This window comes from Haliotis asinina, chromosome 14 (assembly GCF_037392515.1).
Source record: "Haliotis asinina isolate JCU_RB_2024 chromosome 14, JCU_Hal_asi_v2, whole genome shotgun sequence".
Lineage (NCBI taxonomy): Eukaryota > Metazoa > Mollusca > Gastropoda > Lepetellida > Haliotidae > Haliotis > Haliotis asinina.
In genome coordinates, this window is record NC_090293.1 from 4,375,001 (window position 1) to 4,398,333 (window position 23,333).

The following is a 23,333-nucleotide window of genomic DNA, read 5'->3' on the forward strand; positions in this document are numbered from 1 at the left end:
TCTCTTCGTCTCTTCCTCTCGTCGCTATATGGCTGGAATAATGCCGATGTGACGTAATACGTAAGTCAACTTAACCCAACACTGACTCACTGTCAGTAACAGTAATTCTGCCCAAGGCGGCATTAAACCAAACTCCCGCGTTCAACCTGATTATTTCACTATACTTTAACTTGAAGTCGGGTAGTGTCATATAGTATGCGCACTTGAACACTTGCAGGACATTTTGTGGGAAGGGCTGTATGTGGTCGACGTTTAACGGTCGTTCTAATCCTTTGTAAACGTTCATAAAATTTGCAACCCCTTATTTTAAGCATGGGTCGTTCCAATTTAAACACGTGATTTACCTTATGAAGTAAGAAAGGAAATTATCCGGATCATTTTAACAGCCTTCCCCTTTACAAAGCGTTTCGCGGAGCCAGTGTTTCGCTCCACGCATGTCCACACAAAGTTCCCAGTCTTCCCAAAAGGATACACAAAGCTGAACGTGCACCGTATCATGGAAGGGTGGCATTTTAGCCAAGCCGGACGTTGGCCGTTTTCTGGTTTAGAAAACATCCTGAAAAGATTGAACAAAGTCTATAATAGGAGTGAGCTAAGTTATGCATAAACCTCTGCGTTTGATGTGTAGAACACAAGGTTTTCCTAGCACCTGGTACAGGTCCGATGTAAGCCTCTTTGTAAGCGGATAACGGGTCTGCTATTTACTATGTACCCAACACATTTCAACGTACTTCAGAGGAATACATTATATTTTTTAGATGTGAGATAAAGCATGATAAAGTTAAATCTTGAATGAATAGAGTCCCGGGTGGATTTTGAACAGGATTTATTCAGTAATAAATCTTGGATAAAACTACATCATACACCATGTATCCGCTTGAAAATCGCATCGGACCAAAAATGTTATTAGAGTAAGAATTACTAATGTGTAGAAAATAACATGTTCCATTTGGCTTTCCATTAAATACGTAAACCATTCAATTCATTGAACTGTTGTTTGTGACAGAAATTTCACCCGACTTAACTATTGTACATAAACGAATGTAAATCTGTAATGAAAAGACAACACACTGCTAAACAAAATATTATCAGCGCAGAAATGGGTGAACTCACAAACGTCTGGTCCTTATATACAGCCTGAGCTATGACATGAGTATACAGCTGGGGCAAATCTTCCTTTTCCACTGATGTATAGCAAATAAAACATATTCATGAAATTCATGTGATAACAAATATTTAGATTTTCAGTTAGTAGTGACAACGTTGTCAGCATATCTGTAATTCAAACATTTGAAGTTGTATAAGAGATACTGCTATGTACGAGAAAGCTTTCACCCACGTTCCAGGGTGGTTTAAAGTGAAACAAACAATTGTTAATGGACAGTGGTGCATTTGCTAGTGGTAACATAGTTGTGTTTTAAGCCGCAAGGTATCAGTTTTTCGGATACTTTATCAACCTAGTTGGGGTCCAATTTGTTGAGCTTTACATTTTTTGTGAAACCAAATTTTGTATCATTTCTTTTGCACTGTAATTTCCTTCCACTGAACTAGACTATAGGCACAAAGGGCCTTGACTCTACTTTCAAAATTTAATGTTCAGTAACCATGCAGTTCACAATCAATGTGTGACATCTCATGCTGTGAGGATGTTGTCGGTGAGCTGAGCATTGAAGTCCGGCGGTAAAGACGTCCACAGCCTGGGGCCCGTCATCAACACCGCAACGACAACTTTCTCGCCATATCATTTAACGGCTCTGGTCTTTTTATCACATAATCCTTACATAAGCGGTTTGTTCACAGCCTGGCTTTAGAGGGCGGATCTTTGATCTCTGATCGACTTATCTGTTTACCTAGTCTGCAAACATTGCTATAATCTGTAGTCTTTGACTTTGGTCATCTCACAGGTGGCGTGTAGGGTTTGTTGAAGTTGTTTGCACTGGCCAGGACGGACAGATGGGGATCGGGCACACACACACAAATACACTGCACATGGGTGATAATAAAAGATTATGTAAATATACGTCAATACCACAACGCCCATTACCCTTAAAAGTTTACCTGTACAAACATGCCCCATCTGGTTTGATTTGTAACATGGCGTTACAGTTTCTCTTGTACTGTCATCTATTTTATTATAGAGACAGTCACGTAAGGGGGCAAACAGCTAGAACAAAACTTGTGTTTCTCAGGTGGACAACATATCGTTAGACTGTTCATTGGAGAAATTATTAAGATAGGCGCAATATCAGTGACAGTGTCCTGTTCATATGGAGTGCAGTTAATTCTTGATCTTCTTTATGTAAAGTAAAAGACAAACAAATGAATGACAACTTCTTGTTTATTGTATGTCACAAGGTTTCTGGGCTATTCTCAGTTCACATGACGAAGGGGCAAGGAATAGCCCAGAAACGTGACATTCGATAAACAAAAATTTGTCTTTTACGTCAATACCTACCTTTAAATGCCTCTCAAGAATTTGACCTCATTGTAAAACTAAAACTAAAACATTTAACAGGTATCGAGAGAGGTTACTCTTTGATTTGTCCTATAAACAGACAGAATGACTTTGTGGTAGGCAAAACTTTGTACTGTGTGCAGAAGTCCTCCCTTGTAAATTTTGTGGTAGGGTTCGGAGTGCAAAACTCCTTGTGAGCAAAGTTCCCAGATTAATGCGCGGGACAGGGTGGTAACATTTACGTTCAAAGAGATACCGGTATTGATAACGATCGATGTGATCGTATCGAAAATAGTTATATGTAATAAACACACGAAAGACACTAAATATCTCAAAGACTGTTGCTACATATTGGTAAAGGAACATACTGTTCGTTCGGTCATTGGTTGTAAATATCCCATTGTCTTCTTTCATATTTCTCTCGCTCAGCATACCTTACGAATACATTCTCCTCTTAAATCTGAGGGGAGATAATATTCCTTTTAGAAAAATAAAATAGAAAATATTTTAGAAAACCTTAACTAATAAACAAGTAGTTTTATTTAATGAATTCACATGCTTCGTATTCACAAAATAGGTCTCTGAACGTGATGATAAAACAACAATCGGGTGTGATTTGTTGTAACATAATGTCGGATTTAAATAGGCTTGTAAGACGTCTTTCACTTCAAACATGTCACACGGGATTTCAGTATATATTTCAGTACATATTTCAGTGTATATTTCAGTGTGTTTTTCAACTGTACCTGCGAGGGGCCATCATGAGATAAAACACGTACATACCTACACCATTGTTCACACCTGTACACAGTACACCTAGTAACAATAACACACACCTGGCCCTGGGCTATCCCCCACCACGTCAAACCCTACCTTTGATCCCAGAGCAGTAAAATATCCACCTACACCAACAAACATCTCAAAATGATTATATCATAGACTTATAAACTAATTATTGACACAGTTGCACCTCGCGAGCGCAAATTACCTACATTTAGGGGGTCATTTCCATTTTTGTCTGCAACAATTACCTAAGTGTTCTCTGGGGCGTGTTATTTGGCGGCGTGTCTTTTATCTCGCGATATGAAGAGAGAGTGTGGAAATAGCGGGATATACAACAGTTTATCAGGAGGCGTTGAACAATCGTTTATACGATAAGCCTAAGCTTATCACATCAACCCTTTTCACACCTTCGGGGTAAAGTGCTTGATCTGTATAGGCCTCGGGACCGTTATGGACGTACATATCGTGTGATCTTGGTGGCAAACAGTTTTCTGAAAAGGGCCGAAATTCTAACATCGTCACGTGACCATTTGAAATCCGAATCGTGTTTCTGATTCCCACGTGCTGCAGTACTGGTTTCCGAACAACGTGTATTCATTACCAAACAAAAGATTTAAGGCATAATAACAGCGGATGTTACATGTTTCGCTAGACCTTTCACACGACATCGCGAGCGAGTTCTCTGTACACACCTTGACTTCCTCCGATCTGTGACCATACCACCCCACCCCATCCCTCCCCCATCCCTCCCCCTGCCACCTTTACCTGAGTTCCATCTGACGCACAGCGACTCCTCTCGAACGGCGGGCGTTAAACAGGCTCGAGGAAAGCCGTATTCATTCACTCTCTTTCATCCTTCACAGGTTAAAACCCAAATGTCATTTAATACTGACTGGCTATGTTGTGTATATCAACCAATATGATGTTAATACCAGTTATTTGGCGTTATGCTCCACTTTCCCACGACCTCCCTACCCTGGCTGTGTTAGTGATACGTGACTGATCGATCAACGGAGTTGGATAACAGAGTTTTAATAGAAACACACAGTCTCTGCTTCCTTCAACCGGTACTAAAAGATCGATACGCAAAAAAACTTCCCACCGGACTTTTTTCCCAATGTCAAAAGGTGTAATGTTGAGTCGCCCGGGGATCTATTCAGATGTGTGATTAATTTCATACGGGTTAAAATAACCAATAAAAATGCATATTTTAAATAAGTGACAGGATCGAACGGTTTAAACAAAGTTGTAGGAACTTGTGTGTTGACACTGGGCTATTGTCCTGCACGCAGGTTGTTCATTATAATTTACAACATTACACTACGTTTAACCGTGGGAGCATTTTGGTAAAGCACATTTTTAAAATATTTTCTTTTTTAATTTCAATATCTCGAGATGTTACTCTTTATGGCACGTGTTGGAAATCATTTTTAACTGTTTAATTGTTAAATAAACGAACAAGTGTGGACTTAGATGCAATATATTTGTTACATAGTATGTACTCGCCAAAGAAAATTCAGCATAATCATCTCAAAATTATTCCTCAATGTACACTTTCAGGAATAATATTTTATATCATTATTTGGTGCGATAATCAAAACTGCCTCTTATAGGTAGATATTCCAATAAAACACGCTAAACGTATCAGTCTGTTGAGGCAAATCCATACATAGGTGATTTCTGTGCAGTGATACAGTCAAAAGCAGTAAAGGTTTTCACCTCATCATCTCGCCTGACCTTCGTACATATTAATCTACAAAGAAACCTTCACTTCACACACATAGGGCGGCCTAATGGTTAAAGCGTTATCTCCTTGCGCCGAAAACCTGGGTTCGATTCCCCGCATGTGAGGTCCATTGCTGGTGTCCCCTGCCATAATATTGCTGCAATATTGCTAAAAGCGCCATAAAACTAAACTCACTCACTCATACAAATGAGACGCACATATTCTACACTGACAAGGGCCTAGGGTTGTATCAGGATATCGGTTCATGTACATGTATAGCTGCTCTGTTCAAGTTAAACTTGGCATATACACCCGAATTGTCACCCCCGGGTCTGCTCCTACAGATATACCCTGAAACTGGAGGAATATTCTTGGACACATGTTAAACTGTTACTGCTTTAAACTGGATTACCATATGTTCTGGTATCCTAAGAATTTAGGGGTATGTTATATTTCATGAACACGTTTCGTACCATATGGACTGATACTTGTACCGGGGCAACAATGAATACTACGGTATTTCTTAGAGGATCTGTAAGGGCCATTTAGATCATCACAAGAGCCTAAATTATGCATTACATTTTATTTCATTTTCTTTTATTCATTTGTATTTCATTTCTTTCTTTTTAATCTTGAAAGATCTTATGAGCTTCTTTATTCAAATTCCGACGTTTATCCGATGGTTTAAAACATTGGTCCCACAGTGTTCGCGTTTAACTTTCGTTTTTCACGCATAAACGTGATAAAAACATCCGAAAATATTTTGCGTGCGTGTTTTGGACACATAGATTATGATCAACGTAATTTTAAAAAAGTACCTCAAAACAGCAACACATAAAAACAAGAAAGTTTGAAAAATGATTCGGGATCATAATAAACATTTCACGCGCAAAAGATCTGGACTACATGTTCATACTGTGTATTTCTACACGCATTCTTACATTGCAGGTGAAGCGTGTCAGTTAATCGCATGATCCAAAATTCGTAATCTGCGATGGGTGTAACTTGATGGAAATCGAACACAGATATTATTCTGTATTAGGGTCTCCTCACTGTAGGTCAAGCAGAGAAATGTTGTCACCCATAAACTATCATCGATAACCATTAAAACAGAAGCCTGTGGTCGTCTTCCTGAAAAAGAACTTGCAATGTGAGTAATGTCCTCACATGCTGTGTTCATATGATATACACCACACATCATGATAGAATAAGTCGGATTCTACTCTCGGCTCTGCATGGGGTTCACACACACAATAGCCTGTCTGTCAGTGTCTTGAGTCGTGGAAAGCATGTTTTTGAAAAGCACCTTTCAATCTATACATTGTTTTTGCGTGGGATACTTTCCTTTTGAACAGTTTGGAAGCAACTTTGAGGACAATTTATAGTTCTAGATACAATCCCTCAAAATATCCAATGGCGTGCCACGTTGCATCACTGTGTGAAGCCTTTTAAGTTGCGCAGATTATAAAACAACATTTCTCAGTACATGCATGTGCAGAAGCATGCTAAAACTTTCATTTAAAATCGTTCAGAGGCAAAACACTTGTGTTGCTACCTATTTTTCTTTGAATAAAGTTTAGTGATATAGCCTTTTGGTTAAAATCATTCGCTAGTCACGTATGATATACATATTTATCTAATTTATCTGGTTTTATACGTGAATTCCCACCAGACAATGCGTGGGCACAAATACTAAATATTCATGGGAGTCACCAGCTCACAGAAAGATGCGCTCTAAGTCACGCACTGAGTTCCACTTCTTGTAAAAAGATTAAGAAAATCCTTTCGACATGTCATTTTGTTTGTCATACAATCTGGGTATCATTTCAGTTAATAATGATGTCAACTCAGGCGACACTGTTGATAATTTCAATATCGCACCCTGAGTACTATTAGCGTTAGACAGAAAGAGGGAAATTTCAAGGGTCCAACCAGGCAATTGACTTCGGGTCATTTCAAAATGACATGTCAACTCCGACACAGTCTCTCTGACCAAAATCTTATCTCGATGGTCAAACTTGTAAATGAAATGAGCACAGAAGGTCAGTTTGTAATTCCCGAATGCCACGTGCCACGCGCTAGACGGACGGCGTGACACTCGTTCCCGCCAGATCGCACCTGATCGGTCTCGCCTGTCAAAAACTGATCGATAATTTTCGTAACGCGATGACAATGGCCAGCAAAGACTGGCCACTTTAACTGACCTGTCCAACAAGATGTAAAGTATCTCAACTATCTTGACAATGGCCCAAACACATGTCGCTGGACTGAATGCGTGACGAGTACCGTTCTTGCTATTGTAAACTTGCTAACACATCGCCGAGTGATTATGAGAACAGTTTTACGAGTGTACTGACAATAGTTTAGCTATTGTAAAACGGTGAATGCGCTTCGCACGAATTTAACTAGCTAGCTGGCACTTTCATTGACGCCCCAGCGTGGTGTTTCATTAAAAGCCTGTAAACTTGCGTGATGGAAACAATCTAAGTGTCAAATCAACAATAGAAATAGGTAATTACCCAAATTGAAGAGAGCCTTGACAAGAGCGGCATATATATACCTAACGACCAATGTTGTTCTGTAGCCTACTGTAATACTAAACAACCACATGCGTCTTGGTGTCACAGAAACAGTTAACAATGCGGCTGATTAGCACGTACTTGTATACATACACAACTCGAAGGATTAAACCAAGTTAACATTTATGTAATCACCGGCTTTGCTTGTCAGTTATATATGAATGCGTGTTTCCATTACTGAACTCTGGTGTTTGTAAAGCAGGATCAGCTGACTGCTGTCACATACAATGTGTATAAACCTGAGGAGGAACAATTTTATGGGTGGTCAATTTTATTGCAATAGATGCGACATTTCGGTGTGGATGTTAACCCCGTTATCAAGCACTTCTTAGCATATAAACCAAAATGTAGCATTTATTGCATGAAAGAAGTTGTCTATCCCCTAAATTGTTTCTCTACATCATACTAGTTTCTGGATGCCACTCAAACAATTTTATTGGGAGTGTCCTTCAAGATTCAATTTGTTTCAACTGTTACAGTCCTCTAGTACGATTTCTCAGTTGAATGAATGAATGTACTAGCTACATTCATCAAGCAATGTTTATATTAAAAGCCAAGTTTAAAATGTCCTACCTCCATATGTAAAATGTGTTGAGTAATGATGCCGAGGGGCTCTGAGATCAAGTCCTTATGAATAACCTTGTTGTCTTGTCTTGACATTGATTGAAACAACATTTATGTTTACACAAATACAGAGCAGTTCACACAAGATCAGCTGAGATTTGGACCCCAGTCCTGAAATACATTATGATATTTAATGAGGTCTGACGGTGCTATGTCTAAATAACATTCTAGTATTTGTCCGCCACTGAGGACATCAGCATGATATACTACACAAAGATCTTAAGAGCCACCAGATTCTTTACTGTAGCCATAAATGATGTTTCGGGATTCGAGCGGTCCTTCTTTTATGTAGCATACGTAGCATCTCACACTGGCTTTGTAAGTTTATAATATTCTTGTTATTACTCCTATCGGGAAACATCAAACAAGGGGAGCTGGGTCAAACAGGACCCTTGTTATGACTCATAACTAACAGACTAATGGATTCAAACGTAATAAGGACATCAGTAGACTAAGACTTAGTCTCTGAATACATATAATTTTGATAGAAACAAACCAACCCATTTTAACTGAAAAGGAGCCCCAGGGGGATGAGAGATTCAGACCTAAGGAAATGTAGACTTTATTTAGAGCCTCAGCTCTGGAGGGAGGGCTAGACTGTAGTGGAAATAATGTGGTTCAGGGACTGTGAGACAGGCTAGGCCATCAGATATGAGTGATATAGGCGGTATAGACTTCCTCTGACCGCAAATGTTTCATATCATCTTTCGTACCACGTGTATACTGTAAGAAAACTGTACAGACATTTAAAGTGTACTGAAAACAAGTTAAAATGGTTATTCGGGACACCGTACTTTCAGGACGGTTACTGTAGAAGCGCCCCTACATGTACGTGTATGCGGAGCATGTTTGTGTGCACGTGTGTTTGAGTGAGTGAGGGGATTTCATAAGTATTCCAGTTAATCACACAATGTTCTCCTACCTGATGCCATTCTCAGACGGCTAACACTTCACGACAACCTCTAGCACGGACATGGCGCTCGCAAAGATGACAAAGGGGCACAACTCTGCAAACACATGGCGGTGCATGTATTCTTAAAGTCACCAAGCGTTTAGGTGTCGTTAATGATGAAAGAAACGATACTATTGTGTATATTGCCCCATCATCTATCTCTTATCATCCGCCTTTGAGTGACAGTGATTTTTTTTCGGGGTTTTGTTTGACCTTAAATTTCGTGCAAACGGCGTCACAGTAATAAACACACATAACATGATAACTCCGTAACACTGCATGGAATGGTGTGTTCGATGCCTTGCCGGAATAATAACTCGTTCTATATGACCGTCTAAATTACTTTAAAAATTAGCGTTATAGTTTAACCGGTTTCCCAACATTAACAAACAAAAGGGGCTATTTTTTTGTTAACAAACCCTGCTTGTATGTTCGTTTCAAATGACAAACATTGTTAGGCAGAATGTGAGCTTCCTTTAAAGCAAAGACGTTTTTTTCAATTTCATTTCAGATTTACCAAGCGTGGCGTTTTGTTCCCAATCGCTAGATGTTGGAAGCAACGGATGTTTATGAACCACAAGATTTTCTTTCTTACTTGAAAGATGTAGTAAGTGTTGTTTGAACATCAGTTTTATTCTCTTATAAAACCGCCATCAACCGAAGTCATACACGCGAACTGCATTTTAAGCATGAATTATTCCAATTTGTTAAGTCAGATGTTAAAGATGGCCACGACAAAGACGGGCTTTCGGGATTCCTTGCACAGTCTCAGTTAAACTCGACAGGTGAGTTGCGACAATTGACGAGGTCGAGTATTATGTCTCTAATTAGCAGAAAAAGACTTGCATGCAACTTAGACGGGTTTGTTTGGTGTGAGTGTAACATAACTGAATGTCATTGCTATGTCTGTGTCTAGCGGATGTGCTTCCGAAACTAACAATCTGTTAACATTCATTGAAAAACTTGGTCATGGCTATGGTATCCGAGGAGAAATAATCGTCGCGTGGAAATTATCCTGGCTTGATTAAACTGTAAGACGTATTGGGGAAAAAATAAGGGAAATTTGTGAGCGCAAAATCACAAAAATCGCGACAGTTGTTGTGAGTATGTGTGCTTGGCGACAGCCGGCTGGATGACAATGGTGGAAGTTGTTAAACGAACACTAGCTCCTCGCTTCGTGAGCCTTTCCCACGCGACCGGCAATCTTTATCACACCTGATAGCTCCCGTTTACTCACGTATATCCTTGCGCCAAGTCTATAAACACAATATCCGTTTGCATCGAAATCAAGAAACCTAGCACCAAGCATGGGGAAAACGTTCACATCATATATTGTACTTAAGAAAAATATTGGCGCGCATAGGCTCCACAGTTATGTATTTACATGGGAACTATGTTCTCTGCGCGGCATGATTTCAAACCGCTGTGCAATTCGACTGCTCTATATATAGCACAGTGACTTCATTCGAATCAAACACATGTGTACTTGCGGTACGAGCATATTGGAAGCTTTAATTTGCAACACGGATCTAATTGACAGTTGCGAAGGTACGTATTTTTTTAAACTCAGCTATGAAAATGTTTTCCTCAAATATCTCCTCTCTGTCATCGTGTTTTGTGTCATAATACCTTTGCATATACAATCACATATCGGTCAAAGCGCTAGCAGATGTTTGTTTCAGCATTTAGACTGTTCCGGGTTGCTAGATATGTGACAGGGCCAAGTGCCAGTGATCCTGTGACACTATTCTGTAATATTTCGTGCGTCACTTTGCGAATTAATGTTATACACAAAACTTTCCATTTATATTTCCGCATGGTATTTATTGTAACATTTCTGCAGTCGCCCTACCTTCACCTAGAATCAACATATGTTTCTCTGGAAACACCCTCCCTCTATGTGCCTGTGTGTTTTTATCATGGACTGAGTGAATCAAGTCCCAATATATCTGAGTTGTTGCAAATTTACCCCAAATCGCGAAAAAGTGCCAGCTTATATTTAATTGACAAAACATTTTGTTAATACCGTACGTCAATTAGTTATGTGGAGGATGAGATCAGCTTCATGTATATATTTCCCCAGACCATCTGGAACCAAAGCTAAATTTGAATTTTTAAATACGAAATATATGTTGACGTAACTTTTGTTCTTGAGACTTGTAAGCGGTGAGTGACAAGCCAAGCCCATCTGGGGTGTTTCGTCTATTTGTCACCTAAAGGGTGTTGCCATACGTAGCTTTTTTCTCATGTTTAATTGACAAATATATATAAAACTGAACAAAAACAGTTTGCTATGATAGGTTTATCAAGAAAACAATAAATATTTGTCATTAATTATTTTTAGAACAAATATTATTGAATATGTTTGTCGCCATATGGTGGCTATGCTTTCAGCTCTGTCATGTGATTAATCGTGTTTACATTTGACGCGCATGGGAACGGTGTTTGCCATGGTAACAGTTTTGCAGATTCTTACAGCATTTTTGTATCCTTTATGTAATATTTGTAACTCATTACGTTTCTACATCACGATGATAGGAGAGCAGACGACAAGGATTAGTTTTCGCGCCACCATATGGTGCAGACGATTAGTTGGTCATGTGACCTCTGTCGAATGCCCCGCGAGTCAGAACACGAAATATTACGCGCGCTTTTACCACATGGTGCTGGATGAGTATAGGGCTGGGCGAGTTCCCGATTAGTGGTATAAATACCAAACATGTCTGGGGAATTTCTTCATATAGTTTCTTTAAGGGCCATTTAATCCACTTTGATTGTGTTTTGTGTTATGATTTTCACTATTTCACGAGTAGCTCGACGTTCCTCGTTATACTTATATTGATTCTAAATTATTTTTACAATACATTGTATAGATTTTTAAAACCCTTATTCAAGTCAGACACGCAGTTCTTTTCTTCAGACTTATCAGTACATTATAGTGGATCAGCATTCAGGTTCCCAGTGTTATGTACTTTCATGTAATCAAGTTAGTCTCCTAGTAGCGATGATGGCTATCAGATACCATAGTGTGAACTTGGAGAAGTCAATAACGCTGGTCGGAGGTTATGAATTCTTGAGAATGTCGGTTTCACCCGAGGGGCATGTCATTATGAGGTCTTCATTAACCCTTACCCCCAGGCCGACATTGTCTCGCTCCCCCCGGGTCATGTAGGAACAACACACGGCGTGTGTACCACCCCGCGGTTTCTACTTGGACCTAACATAATTGTCCCAAGCGTCTTCACCTCGAGGTTAGAAGGTCCTCTACCGCCTCGTCCATAATGTCACCTTCGCATGTCCGGAACCAGTATCTTTCTTGTGCGCTGGTATATCTTCTGGCAACTGGTGGAGAGATGGGGATCACACCGTTGAACCTCCGTGGGGTGTACCTATTTCTTGTGATATAAATCACTAGAGTAAGGGTATGCTTTCGACTTGTTTTATCTACCTGCCTGTAGGTTGTGAGACGATTGGCCATCTGATACTACAGTTGGACCTTAATGAAGAGAGACATGGCTCACTGCCTGCATGTAGGGGTCATAGGAACCTGACTCGGTAACTTACCGGAGGCCTGCAAGTTCGGTGTACAAAGTGATCGTCCGACCTTTACGGGGACACGTGGATTTGTTCGGCTTTGTGACGAGGTCAAAATAAATTTACTCCCTCGGGCTTTCATGAGCTTTGATATATACCCCCAGTCCTCTAACGATTAACGTGAATCACTCGCTGGAAAATCTTGCGTTCCCCCTGCCGGAGTAAGGCGAAACCTCACTTGTAATTGACGCTGTGTGACAATAGGACTTTGTACCGTTAATTTTACGTTTCACTCGGAGGTCAGTTCGGCTTCAGTGAATCCGGCCCGTTTCTCCCGTGCCCGTTATCAGTTATCTCCCCTTAATGCAGAGTAATCCCCAATACACAGGTTTAATAACCACTCACAACGGGATGTGTAATCCATCTCTCGGACCGATACCTATCTCTCTCATCTCTGATTACTGGAGTTTTTGTTCATTTGACATACCAAGCGTTGCTGGGTTGCAAGCGTCTCATAGGGTAATAATGCCCTATGAAACATGTCCACATGTGATAACAGGCTTTATCACAAGTACTGTTGTTCATGAATAGGTGTTATTTATCATTGTTATACAGTATGACACAGCCAAGCCGAAGTTCACTAAAACACAATAATTTGTCATGACTTCTAGCGTCATGATGCTGATCCCGGACCTGTGCATGCTTTATAATGACTCATGTCGACGATGTCGCTCTATCTATTCGTAGTTTGATCATTACCGTCGACGATGTGGTTGTATCTATTCATTAGTTGTTAGGAACGACAAGATTATTACTTATTTGATGGAAACATCTTAATTTGATCGACAGAGCACACTGAAAGCTTTGGTTTGGTAGTCCAGCGGTTAAAGCGATCATTCGTTACGCAAATGACCTCTGGTTTGATTCCAGTGAATGGAAACCATTTCAGGTGTCCGTTACCATGAATGTGATTGAAATATAACTAAAGCATCGTTAAGATGAAATAATGGTAAATTCACACCCAAGACCCGAGTTTGATTCCTACATGGAAACAATGTGTGAAGCAGGTGGGATTGGTGGAATATCGCTGACATAGGCGTCAACACAAAGCCCCCACAGCTGTTGGGATTGTCAACGATTGTGCGTCAGACAGGTCGACAGGTCGGAATGGCATACATTAGTGTGATAGGGTAATTAAATGTACTCCCATGTCGTCTCATGGAGCTATCCATATTTCTTATGTCACCTTTTCTTCTGTAGATGGTTCGCCTAACCTCAGTACCCACTACCTGCTCACAGTCACAGCTTGCTGCCAGAAAGACTTTGAAGTTGCACATCAAGAGAATCAGAGATCGGGAATATTCCAAGCTCCGGGCACTTGTTCCGTCAGTCGCTGATAAGAAGAAAGTCTCCAAGGTACGTGGCATGTCTTCAATTGTCATGGTGATATCTCGCAAACACCATCGTGAGCCCCTGTTATGGCGCTGTTGATGCTTTTGTAAAGTTGCTCATTGTATGCTCCACAGGTGGAGGTTATTGAAGAAGCAGTGCGTTATATCGAGGAACTCCAAGACGCCCTTCTCGAGAGATTTCGACAAAAACATGGTGAGTACACAAATTTGATTACAGAGTATAATGTTCGAGAGATTTACGGTCTAAACATCATGAGTCGTGATCTTGAAATTCAGAATACCTAAAAACTGCAGATGAGATATCCATGAACAGACTTTTTTCTTCCACTTGCGTAACGTAATCTACCAGTTACCTCAGATGGATGCATTAACCATCAAGCCTGATGCCTTTGTTACATGATACCTCGTATAATATGTACAGGCGAAGCGGTTAACAGTGTCGTTGACAGTCATTTGCATAAACATGATCGTGTTAGGGTAAGGGTTCATTATAGGAGAAGTTAACAACACGCCACGACACCTGTTACATGGGACCTTCAATGACACTTTAACCATCAGCCGGGCATCGTAGGGTACATTCTATCCTTGTCGCGTCATCGTCAGATTGTATGTCACGTAAAACAACATGAAGGGAAGGCGAAATAGGTGGGTGGTATTTTGCGGCCTTTTATTCGGTGTAGGGATGCAACCTCCCATACCGCAATGAGAAAGTGTTCCTTAATGTGCACCGATCGCCCACCTTGTTGGTGTCCGCCATTGCTACGTGAAGAGAAAGCCTGGGAAAGTTAGGGTGACATCAAAGAGTTGTCCTTTCAGTCTTACACGTAGAGACGGTCACGTGAGGGGCATGAGAGAGAAATATGTTGAGAACTAAGTAAAACCGGATTAGCAGAAGGTGTGTTCTTTTGATCATTAGTCTCTTGTGTCTGAGCTATGCTGCATAGCCGATTAGCTAAGCAGACAGTGTTATAGCTAATGATTCGGATTCAACTGACGAAAAATGTGGAAGAAAGGAAAATGTCAACCCTTCCTTCCTTCCAGGACCCTTGTCCTGATTTAATGTAACGTTAGATTGTTTCAGAATGAACCATTTCATTTGTAGGACTTCTTCTTTACCTTTAGAATTGGGTAACAGATTGAAATCTTCCAGTCAATAAAACCTAGAACGATTGCTCCCATTCTGAACAAATCTCCATATAAAAGCCACCTAAACATTGTAATAGGATCCAATTGTCATTTGAAACATACCGTATTCCTTCACTCTGCATTCATGGACCTAACTTTCCCACAACCCTACCCGAAGCACTGTCCCCGCAATGGAACGTAATTGGCCATCTGTTGCGTCCGGTCCACTCAAGCGCGTCTGTCCCCCTTCGCTAGATGTCTTCTACCTGTCCCTTTTACTGTATGGTTCGATCTAAGGGCCGTGGGGGACCGTGGGAACGCGGGACACCGATATGGGAAGACATACCACAGCGGCAGATGTCGCCAAATACCTTTGTTGCCCCCTTGATCTCTTGACTTGCCATAACCCACAGACGTTGCTTTCAAATATTTGAAATTATGTAAACTCTTTTATTTTATTTGTTATTTTAGGATGCTACGTTAGAAATGATCTTGTATAAAATCTATTTTTGCCACCATGAAAAACTGTAGAGTTGTCAGGTATGATGTGTAAACACGTATTGCAGTAAATGCTCTTTCATGTCAGGTGTCTCATACTATTACATTCACCAGGCATGTAGCAGCTCTTTGTTTAATTTAAAATCCTGTCGTCAAAAAGTATTCTAAGGGGGTTTTGATAATATTTTTGTTGATACGTCTTATCTCGTTGGATTCAAGATGTGTTTATTTATTTATTTGTTACATATGCAGCTTTTAGGGCCGTGTTTACAAGAGACATTTTCTGAAGGCCTGTGAAGGCATAGTGTTCGGGGTGTTCATTACAAGTTCACACGCCTTTGTGGCACCTGTCAGGTGAAAATGTTACGAACGTTGATTAATTAACCTGAACACATACCTCATCAACGTTAGCCATTGTCATCAGGACACGCTTCATAACTGTCACCAGGATGGGTGACTATATCCATTATCAACTGCCTCCGCTTCGTTATTGTAAAGAGTTACACCGGGCAACAAACCTTATGACGTCACCCCGACAGATGCATGCATGTCAGCACAGGTCATCAGTGGTCAAGCGATCGTGGGACTCCTGACAGTGATCTAATTGCCCCATTGAGCATATGGTCAAGCAGTGTTGACATGATACTCGACCCAGTCCCAAGTGACACTGATTAATGACTGCCTGGACACTGTTGTCGGAAATCGTACAACGGGTTTTCTGTGGTCCTGCTGGGTCTATAATCGTTCATCCCGGTGTCATCCTGCACGTGCTGTCTAACCCGGTCACTTCTGGTTTGTCAAATATTTGACGTTTGTTTGATTTCATTACAGGCAGTGTGTTCTAATTCCAAAATAATCTCATGGACAAGTGACAGTATGTTGAGAAATTAGCATTACACAAACCGCCATGTACTACAAGCTTCCTTGATGCAGTGAGTTGCGTTCACGTCGCTTTAGCAATATTCCAGCAATAGCACACCGGGGAACACCAGAAATAGGCTTTACACAATGAACCCATCTGGGGAATCGAACCCTGGTCCACTCTGAAATAACAATCGAACGCTTCAACCGCTGGACTATCCCACATCTCCTCCCTGAGATAGGTCAACTACTAGGTTCAGTGCGAGTGGTCAGGACGCTTCAGTCACTTGCTACTTCCAGTCCCTCCTGGATTCCGTGGAAAATTTTTAAGAATTTAAGCAAATTCTGCACCCTATTTTTCAATATTCTGCAAGACGTTCTGCGGTTAAAACATTTAGGAAAAACAACAAACACATTATGCAGACCTTCATGGTTTAATTCTCAAACACAGATATAAAGTTAAGTCGACAGTACACACCACATCTTGAGTAAGTTTGACGACAAAGCACCAACACCCTTTTCTGTGTTTGAGAATTCGTAACTTTGATGCAGACGAACAACCTCCGGCTTCATGCAAATAACAATTTCATATTTAAACTAAATCTGAAATAATTTCAATTTTCAGAATGATCGATTTTAAGAACGTAATTGCAGTGTCAAATTCATATAATATTATTTGAAAGATGTCTAAAACTTTATTAATATAGTATCTTTAATCATGATCATTTTGAAAATGTTGTCAGTACATATGTCAGTTCGTTTTATGTATAACCAATCCTACTTTTGACATTAACTCTACTTTTTATTTCGGCTGTCAATCAGTTTTCACTCAGTTTTTAAAATAAGCAAATTCCTCACGGATTCTGCATGGAAATGCGTTTTCCGCGGACCAGACGTTTTTTCTGCATGGAAAGGTAAATTCCGCGATTTGTTCTGCAATCGCGGAATCCAGGAGGGACTGTACGGCTCTGATCGTTTCCATCTCAAAAGGGATTTACCCCTCGCGCTGTGATTTATCGGAACAGGATTATCATGAGTCCCCAGATGTTCCTCTACCCCGGCTCTCTCCGATTGATTGCTGTTATGGGGACAGCCAAGTCGATCGGCGGCAGGTGGTCAGCCATGCCAAGTGCGAGCCGTGACAGCGCGTGGCGTTGTGTCCACGACAGTCGCATGACACGTGCATACGGTACATGGCGTGACAGCATTTCGCCAGATGCGGTCATCACGAGTAAGGACTATTCGCCCTTGTCACGTCGCCTCTGACGTTCATTTGACAGTTTTGTAAATACCAATTTTCTTCTGGCCGCACCAACCGTCTGTTCAAAATTAACCACGAAAAGTTACTCATTAAACCGTACACAATTACATGACTGTCATGGCGATTTCGGCGTTGACGCTTGTTCTGCGATTATAATTATCACTTCAAACCTTGCCAGTTTGAGTACGGGTAGCTAGAGGTCATTGACACGTGGTGTTGTAATGCCACCTGATATTCAGATCTAGAGAGTAAGCTTTGCTTGAAATTCTAATCATGGCACACGCTAAACCTCTTATTTGGAATTTCGTACTGCGAAATGTGACGAGCTTTCGAAATGAACAAGCACACCTATGAAAATAGACCTACTCAAGTGGTTTCAGGCATGTCTTAATTAACCTGAGAAAATAGTTCCTGGCTCAGCTGTGGCCACAGGGCCACTCAGGGGACACAATAATACCCCCAAAATAGAGCGACAATACCCCAGGGCCGTTCACAAATATTTGTATACCTCCGCCAGGCTATCAGAACATGCGGCCAAGCACAAAAATTGTTCCGTGTTTTTATTGTAGGTGCGAGAAATTGATTTCTTAAAAGGTTTTACTTGTTCTCAACAAAGGTGGCTAAGCTGGCAATATTGAGGCGATTGCTCATTTGGGGATTTACCCTCAGTTCAAATGGGGAGTTATGCCAGTGTTGACGATTCAGGTTGTATACAAAATCGGTGGACTGAGTTAAAACGAATTAGCGTCACGCTTGCCATGTGAATTTTGGATAATAAAACGAGTAATTCCATCATCTTAGATCGAGAGTCTTTTTGTACTTCCCGGCTGAATGGATGTGAATTCCATATCGTGATCATGGCGCATCCAGATTTGATAATGTCACCTTTTACCTTTTGATTACGACTGGTTAACTGAATGACACACATTTTCACATTAATTTTCAACGTGTCGCTCACTCTTTAGAGCTATTAATAACGCTTCAGTTCGTTTTGCGTCTTTGGGGAGATAAACCACGATGGGATTTCCATTAAATTCACCATCTAAACTATGAAATGACGAGGCAAACCTATAAAGAACAGGTTTCGTGTAACTCCACTTAACATTAATGGTTATTTTAATGATGTCAATAAGCTAGTTTATTATCTTCAACTTCTACGTCTTCTTACATATGTACACATGAGAGACGCTGATCATTTGTTCAGCGCCATTAACCAGACCTCTGTACTCATGGCATGTCTGCATCAGCCAACCGAGAAATGCAGCGTGTCCCAATTTAACTTGCTGCATGAATATATAATGCAGGGATTAAACAACTCGAGTTAAAATAGACATCATATTCACTGAATCAAAAAACAATCAAGAGAGTGAAATAAGTAGAACCTTTGCCCTCAACCCAGTCGTGACCATAGCTCCTGCCGCTTGACGAGAGGCACGATTGGTTCTGAATACCTTTCACGAGAACCATGACTAACGTCTGTCTCCTCTTGCAGGTTCACACGGAGACGAATTAGCCGAGGAGACCATGAAGAACTTCGTAAGGCAGCTGATGCCAGTATCTCCAACATCCTCACCCCTTGTTAACTTTGAGAAGCGCCAAAGCAGGCCTAGCTTCCTGCTGATGAAAAGGAGAAAGGGCTCACACTAGGAGGTACGCCAGCATGTAATGTACAGGGTTGATTCATGTAGCTGATATGATACGTACGTGTACCGCTGGTCACAAGTTTGGTAAAATCTTCAACGAATTCAAAGCAAACTTTATCTGTAAACTCATTTCATCACATGAAAAGGTTTAAGTACCAACTGATTTATTTTGGGACCTTTCATGAATACATGACACGCTTCAAGGATAACAACCCCTTTATATTTTTTATCCAGCGTGTCAGAGCTAATTATTATCCTTCATCAGGTGAAGCTGTTCTCCATACACTGTGACATTTATCCATGTATCCATGTTCGAGCCTACAGCGTCTTTCAAGAATTTAAGGGTATCTCCCAGTTGTTTATGACCTGTTTGGTTTTGTTTCAGCTATTTCGCCTGTATATACAAAAAGCCTGACTGTGATATGCTGATGGTGCTAACGAAGCAAGGATCTTGCTCAACTTCAACTCAACACAATGTTCAAGACAGACATACATACATACAGACGACAGATCTCACCATACATCTCACATCCACCATCGTCTCAAGGTCAGGGGTCACTGCAGCCATGAAGTTTCCCAACGTGAATCATGATCAGCTCATCGTATCAGTTCACAGGTAAGAGTCCTTATTGGTATCAACAGCACAATGTTCACAGAAATAACTTTAATCTCAGGGGGTTATGTTATTATAAGATTTATAGTTATTTTATAAAGCACTCGTATCCATTCAGCTAGTACCTGATAAAGGCTCTGGGGTGTTCCCTTGATTATGTGATAATTGTCAGGACGATGAAGGCATACAAATGATTCGACTTCTTGAACGTTCACGGCACTACTGTCAGTACAGGCTTGAATAGTTTGATGTGCAAGAGTCCCAGTCTGCTCTCACTATGTTTCTGGGTTTGTTGACCTATGACCTAGTCAGTGGCTTTCATTAGAGCAGCAAGCCTCTACCTGATATGTCCGCACATCCGCCTGCTAAGTGGAAATGCCATGATGAAACCAAAATACTTTTCAATGCGGAGTAAGGCCAGAATCATCACCCTTAAATGTTTTGGATTTGAATGGTTGTAATTGCGATGATTATTTTAGTTGTAGAGTTTTAATTATTTCAATTTCATTTTCAGCTTAACCGGAAGAGAATGCTAGTCATGGCTCTGTCCAATCACAATAACTGAACATCAATGGCAGTCTTATTCCGGGTATTTGATTGGCTGAATCCCCCACCCCTCGCACAAGCCGTGGTTGTTCTAACCAACGACAGACACACACAAGCACACTTTCTACTTAGTCACCATCCCTTGTGAACGAATCTTGACGTACGACTGACCTGCGTTTGAAGAGTGATTTTAAGTGATCCTTTCAGCTCCATCGACATTTGCTTTGTATATGAGTAAACATCGTGAACGGAACACGTGTTTAAGGAGACCGCGGCTTAACTACCTTAAACTGTCAATACAATATACATATATATTATGTCTCTTGTTATGTAATTGTTAATCTACATTCTGTTGACTATGTTCAGTTGCTGTCTTCTGTACTATATGAACAAGCTGGACCTTGCACTCCCCGTTTATTATGATTTCATGTTGTCACACTGACTGCTATTCCGTTTGTTTTGATATTGTACCTGCTGTGTTCTGAATAAATTGTTTATATATCAGAAACAATCTCCTTATCATTCATTCATCAACCCCTGGTGTTAAGGTGGCTCAGTGGACATTGAGTTGCGCCCCTTCGAGCGGCAGGATCATAGGTTCGCATCGCCCTGTTTATGTATGGTTTGTCCGTACCAAACCAGTGCTCGTCAACATAGACAAGTATCACCTCGACAGTCACTTGCCTTCAGAAAAATACAGTTCAGTGACCGAGGATGGTTTCACGCTACGTTTAGCAGTATTTCAGCAGAATCACGGGGAAGCACATGGGGAATCCAACAAAGGAACCCAACGAGCGCTTAACAACTGGGCTATACCGCCGCCGCCCCCAAATACAGTTCAGATACCCGCATGTTCTCTGGCCCATTCAATCACCCCTCGACCGTTTCCAATGTTTCGAAGGGTTAACTCGCTCACCCACATTGTCGATATTGGATTCTATGGAACACTACAATGTTACACGTTACAAGTCACAGACAGCACCTTTGTGCATTTAAAGGGTAGAAAGTAATTGCGGGGATGGGTCTCGCTCAGAAGAGAGGGTACCGAGCGCTCCATTAAATGTGCTGCACTTGAATGTAGTAGGTGAGAAACTTGACATTCCTGGTCAGTCTATCTGGGTGTCCGAAAAGGCATAGGTCGCTATGGTGTTTCAAAAATATTTTGGGTTCAGTGCCGTGATACTTCGCTGAAATGTGTGTATCAAGTGGACTGGCGATATTGTTCTGTTGACTGAAACGTTGGTCCTGAAAGCTGATGATTTCACTTTACAAATTGGAGTGAGTAAGTTTGGTTGTACGCCGCCTTTAGCAATATCACGACAGGGAGCATCAGAAATGGGCTTCCCTTTTTCTACCCATGTACGGACATTGTGAACAGAAGGCCCACGCATTCTTGTCTACGTGCAACGTACCTAAAAACAGAATGAGGTTTTGTATACTCAAAACTACCACGTCAGAGGGCTCCACATTGAACCTTTGAGGATCACCGTGGACAACGTCCAACAACTGGTCACTCTACGCCATACCAAGATCACTGACTCTGATTCTACCTGTGTGAGTGAGTCAATATTGCTTTAAGCCGCATAAGCAATTTTGCAGCTATTAAGAAGCAGGTTCTTAAAATCGGCAACTACAGCTGTTGTGTAATGGGCAGCACGTGATACAGATATGTCGTATGCCATAACAAGCATAGTGTCTGGTCGATAGGCGGATCATCCTCGGTCATCCAGGGTGCTTTATCTCTATACTTGTAGAATAAAAACCCAGGACTCACTAACATAGCTCTGACGAACCTACTTGAAAGACACGAAGCTATAAATAGCAATCCAGGGCCTAGATTTTCGAAGCTCTCTTAGCGGTGGGATTGTTGTAAGTTAGTGTTAAGTATGTGTTAAGTATTGTAAATATGGCGCTTACTATGATAGCGCTAAGAGAACTTCGAAAACCTCCGCCCAGTACGTTTACACTTCTACGTGAGAGATACGCCGTCTCCAGTAAGTGATACGAGAGACTGAGATGGTGAATTCAAATATCTAATTAAAGCTACGGTGGGCTTTTGTACCAGGCTCTTATTGTTGTATGACATTTAATAGATTAAATAGTCTGCATATAAAAGACAATACGTACGCAGGGACTACATCATTGGTCTCGAAAGGGTTACCTCCTTATATAAATCTCCTGAAACGAGAATTAGGAGATAAACATACTGTGTTGGAAAATCAGGGTATATAACGTAATATCACCAATCACAATCGAATACTTACTGATGTCATGATGGAACGCGTCTTTAACAGTTTATATAACGTTAAGCAAACAAAGATATTTGGACACAGGGGGGTTAACTTTTCAGGAACAATGGAAGCATTCCTCATCTCTTGGCAGCAGTTATTAGAAAGCCAAGGGTTTCCCCAGAGTCGGCAATGTCTTGCCTGTTTAGATTATTATACTTAACTTTTGACACAGCAGAAAGTCATCATGGCCAGCCTCGGACGACAAGTGTACGTTAGAAACTGTTGTTGTACAGCGAGTGCTCTCATTACGAAGGGCGTCAGTTGAACCTGAGAGGAACATTAAGCATCTAGGGCGTAGACATCTGCTTAAATTGACGCGCATGGTTCTGACAAACCATTACCAAGGCTAATTAGGCTAATTACTATCAGCGGATACTGACATAACAAGGGGCGGTAACTCAGCACAGGGAATTTTGGGAAATCTCCCTTT

General features: G+C 41.0%; 1 protein-coding gene across 1 annotated transcript; it reads left to right on the top strand.

Annotated features, from left to right (window-relative positions):
• Positions 1–10,568: 10,568 nt before the first annotated feature.
• LOC137261315 (DNA-binding protein inhibitor ID-4-like) lies at positions 10,569–21,120 on the top strand. The gene is made up of 6 exons (XM_067799049.1): positions 10,569–10,667; positions 13,914–14,069; positions 14,180–14,258; positions 19,303–19,460; positions 19,839–20,069; positions 20,581–21,120. Exons 2-4 carry the CDS (start codon positions 13,914–13,916, stop codon positions 19,455–19,457), a joined length of 390 nt encoding a protein of 129 aa, XP_067655150.1. The 5' UTR covers positions 10,569–10,667; the 3' UTR covers positions 19,458–19,460; positions 19,839–20,069; positions 20,581–21,120.
• Positions 21,121–23,333: the final 2,213 nt, after the last annotated feature.

Excerpts from the sequence above, each read along its gene's own strand:
- LOC137261315 (XM_067799049.1), top strand. The coding sequence starts at position 13,914 with ATGGTTCGCCTAACCTCAGTACCCACTACCTGCTCACAGTCACAGCTT. Across the intron at positions 14,070-14,179 it reads ATAAGAAGAAAGTCTCCAAG|GTGGAGGTTATTGAAGAAGC; the intron begins GTACGTGGCATG and ends TATGCTCCACAG. Across the intron at positions 14,259-19,302 it reads GAGATTTCGACAAAAACATG|GTTCACACGGAGACGAATTA; the intron begins GTGAGTACACAA and ends CTCCTCTTGCAG.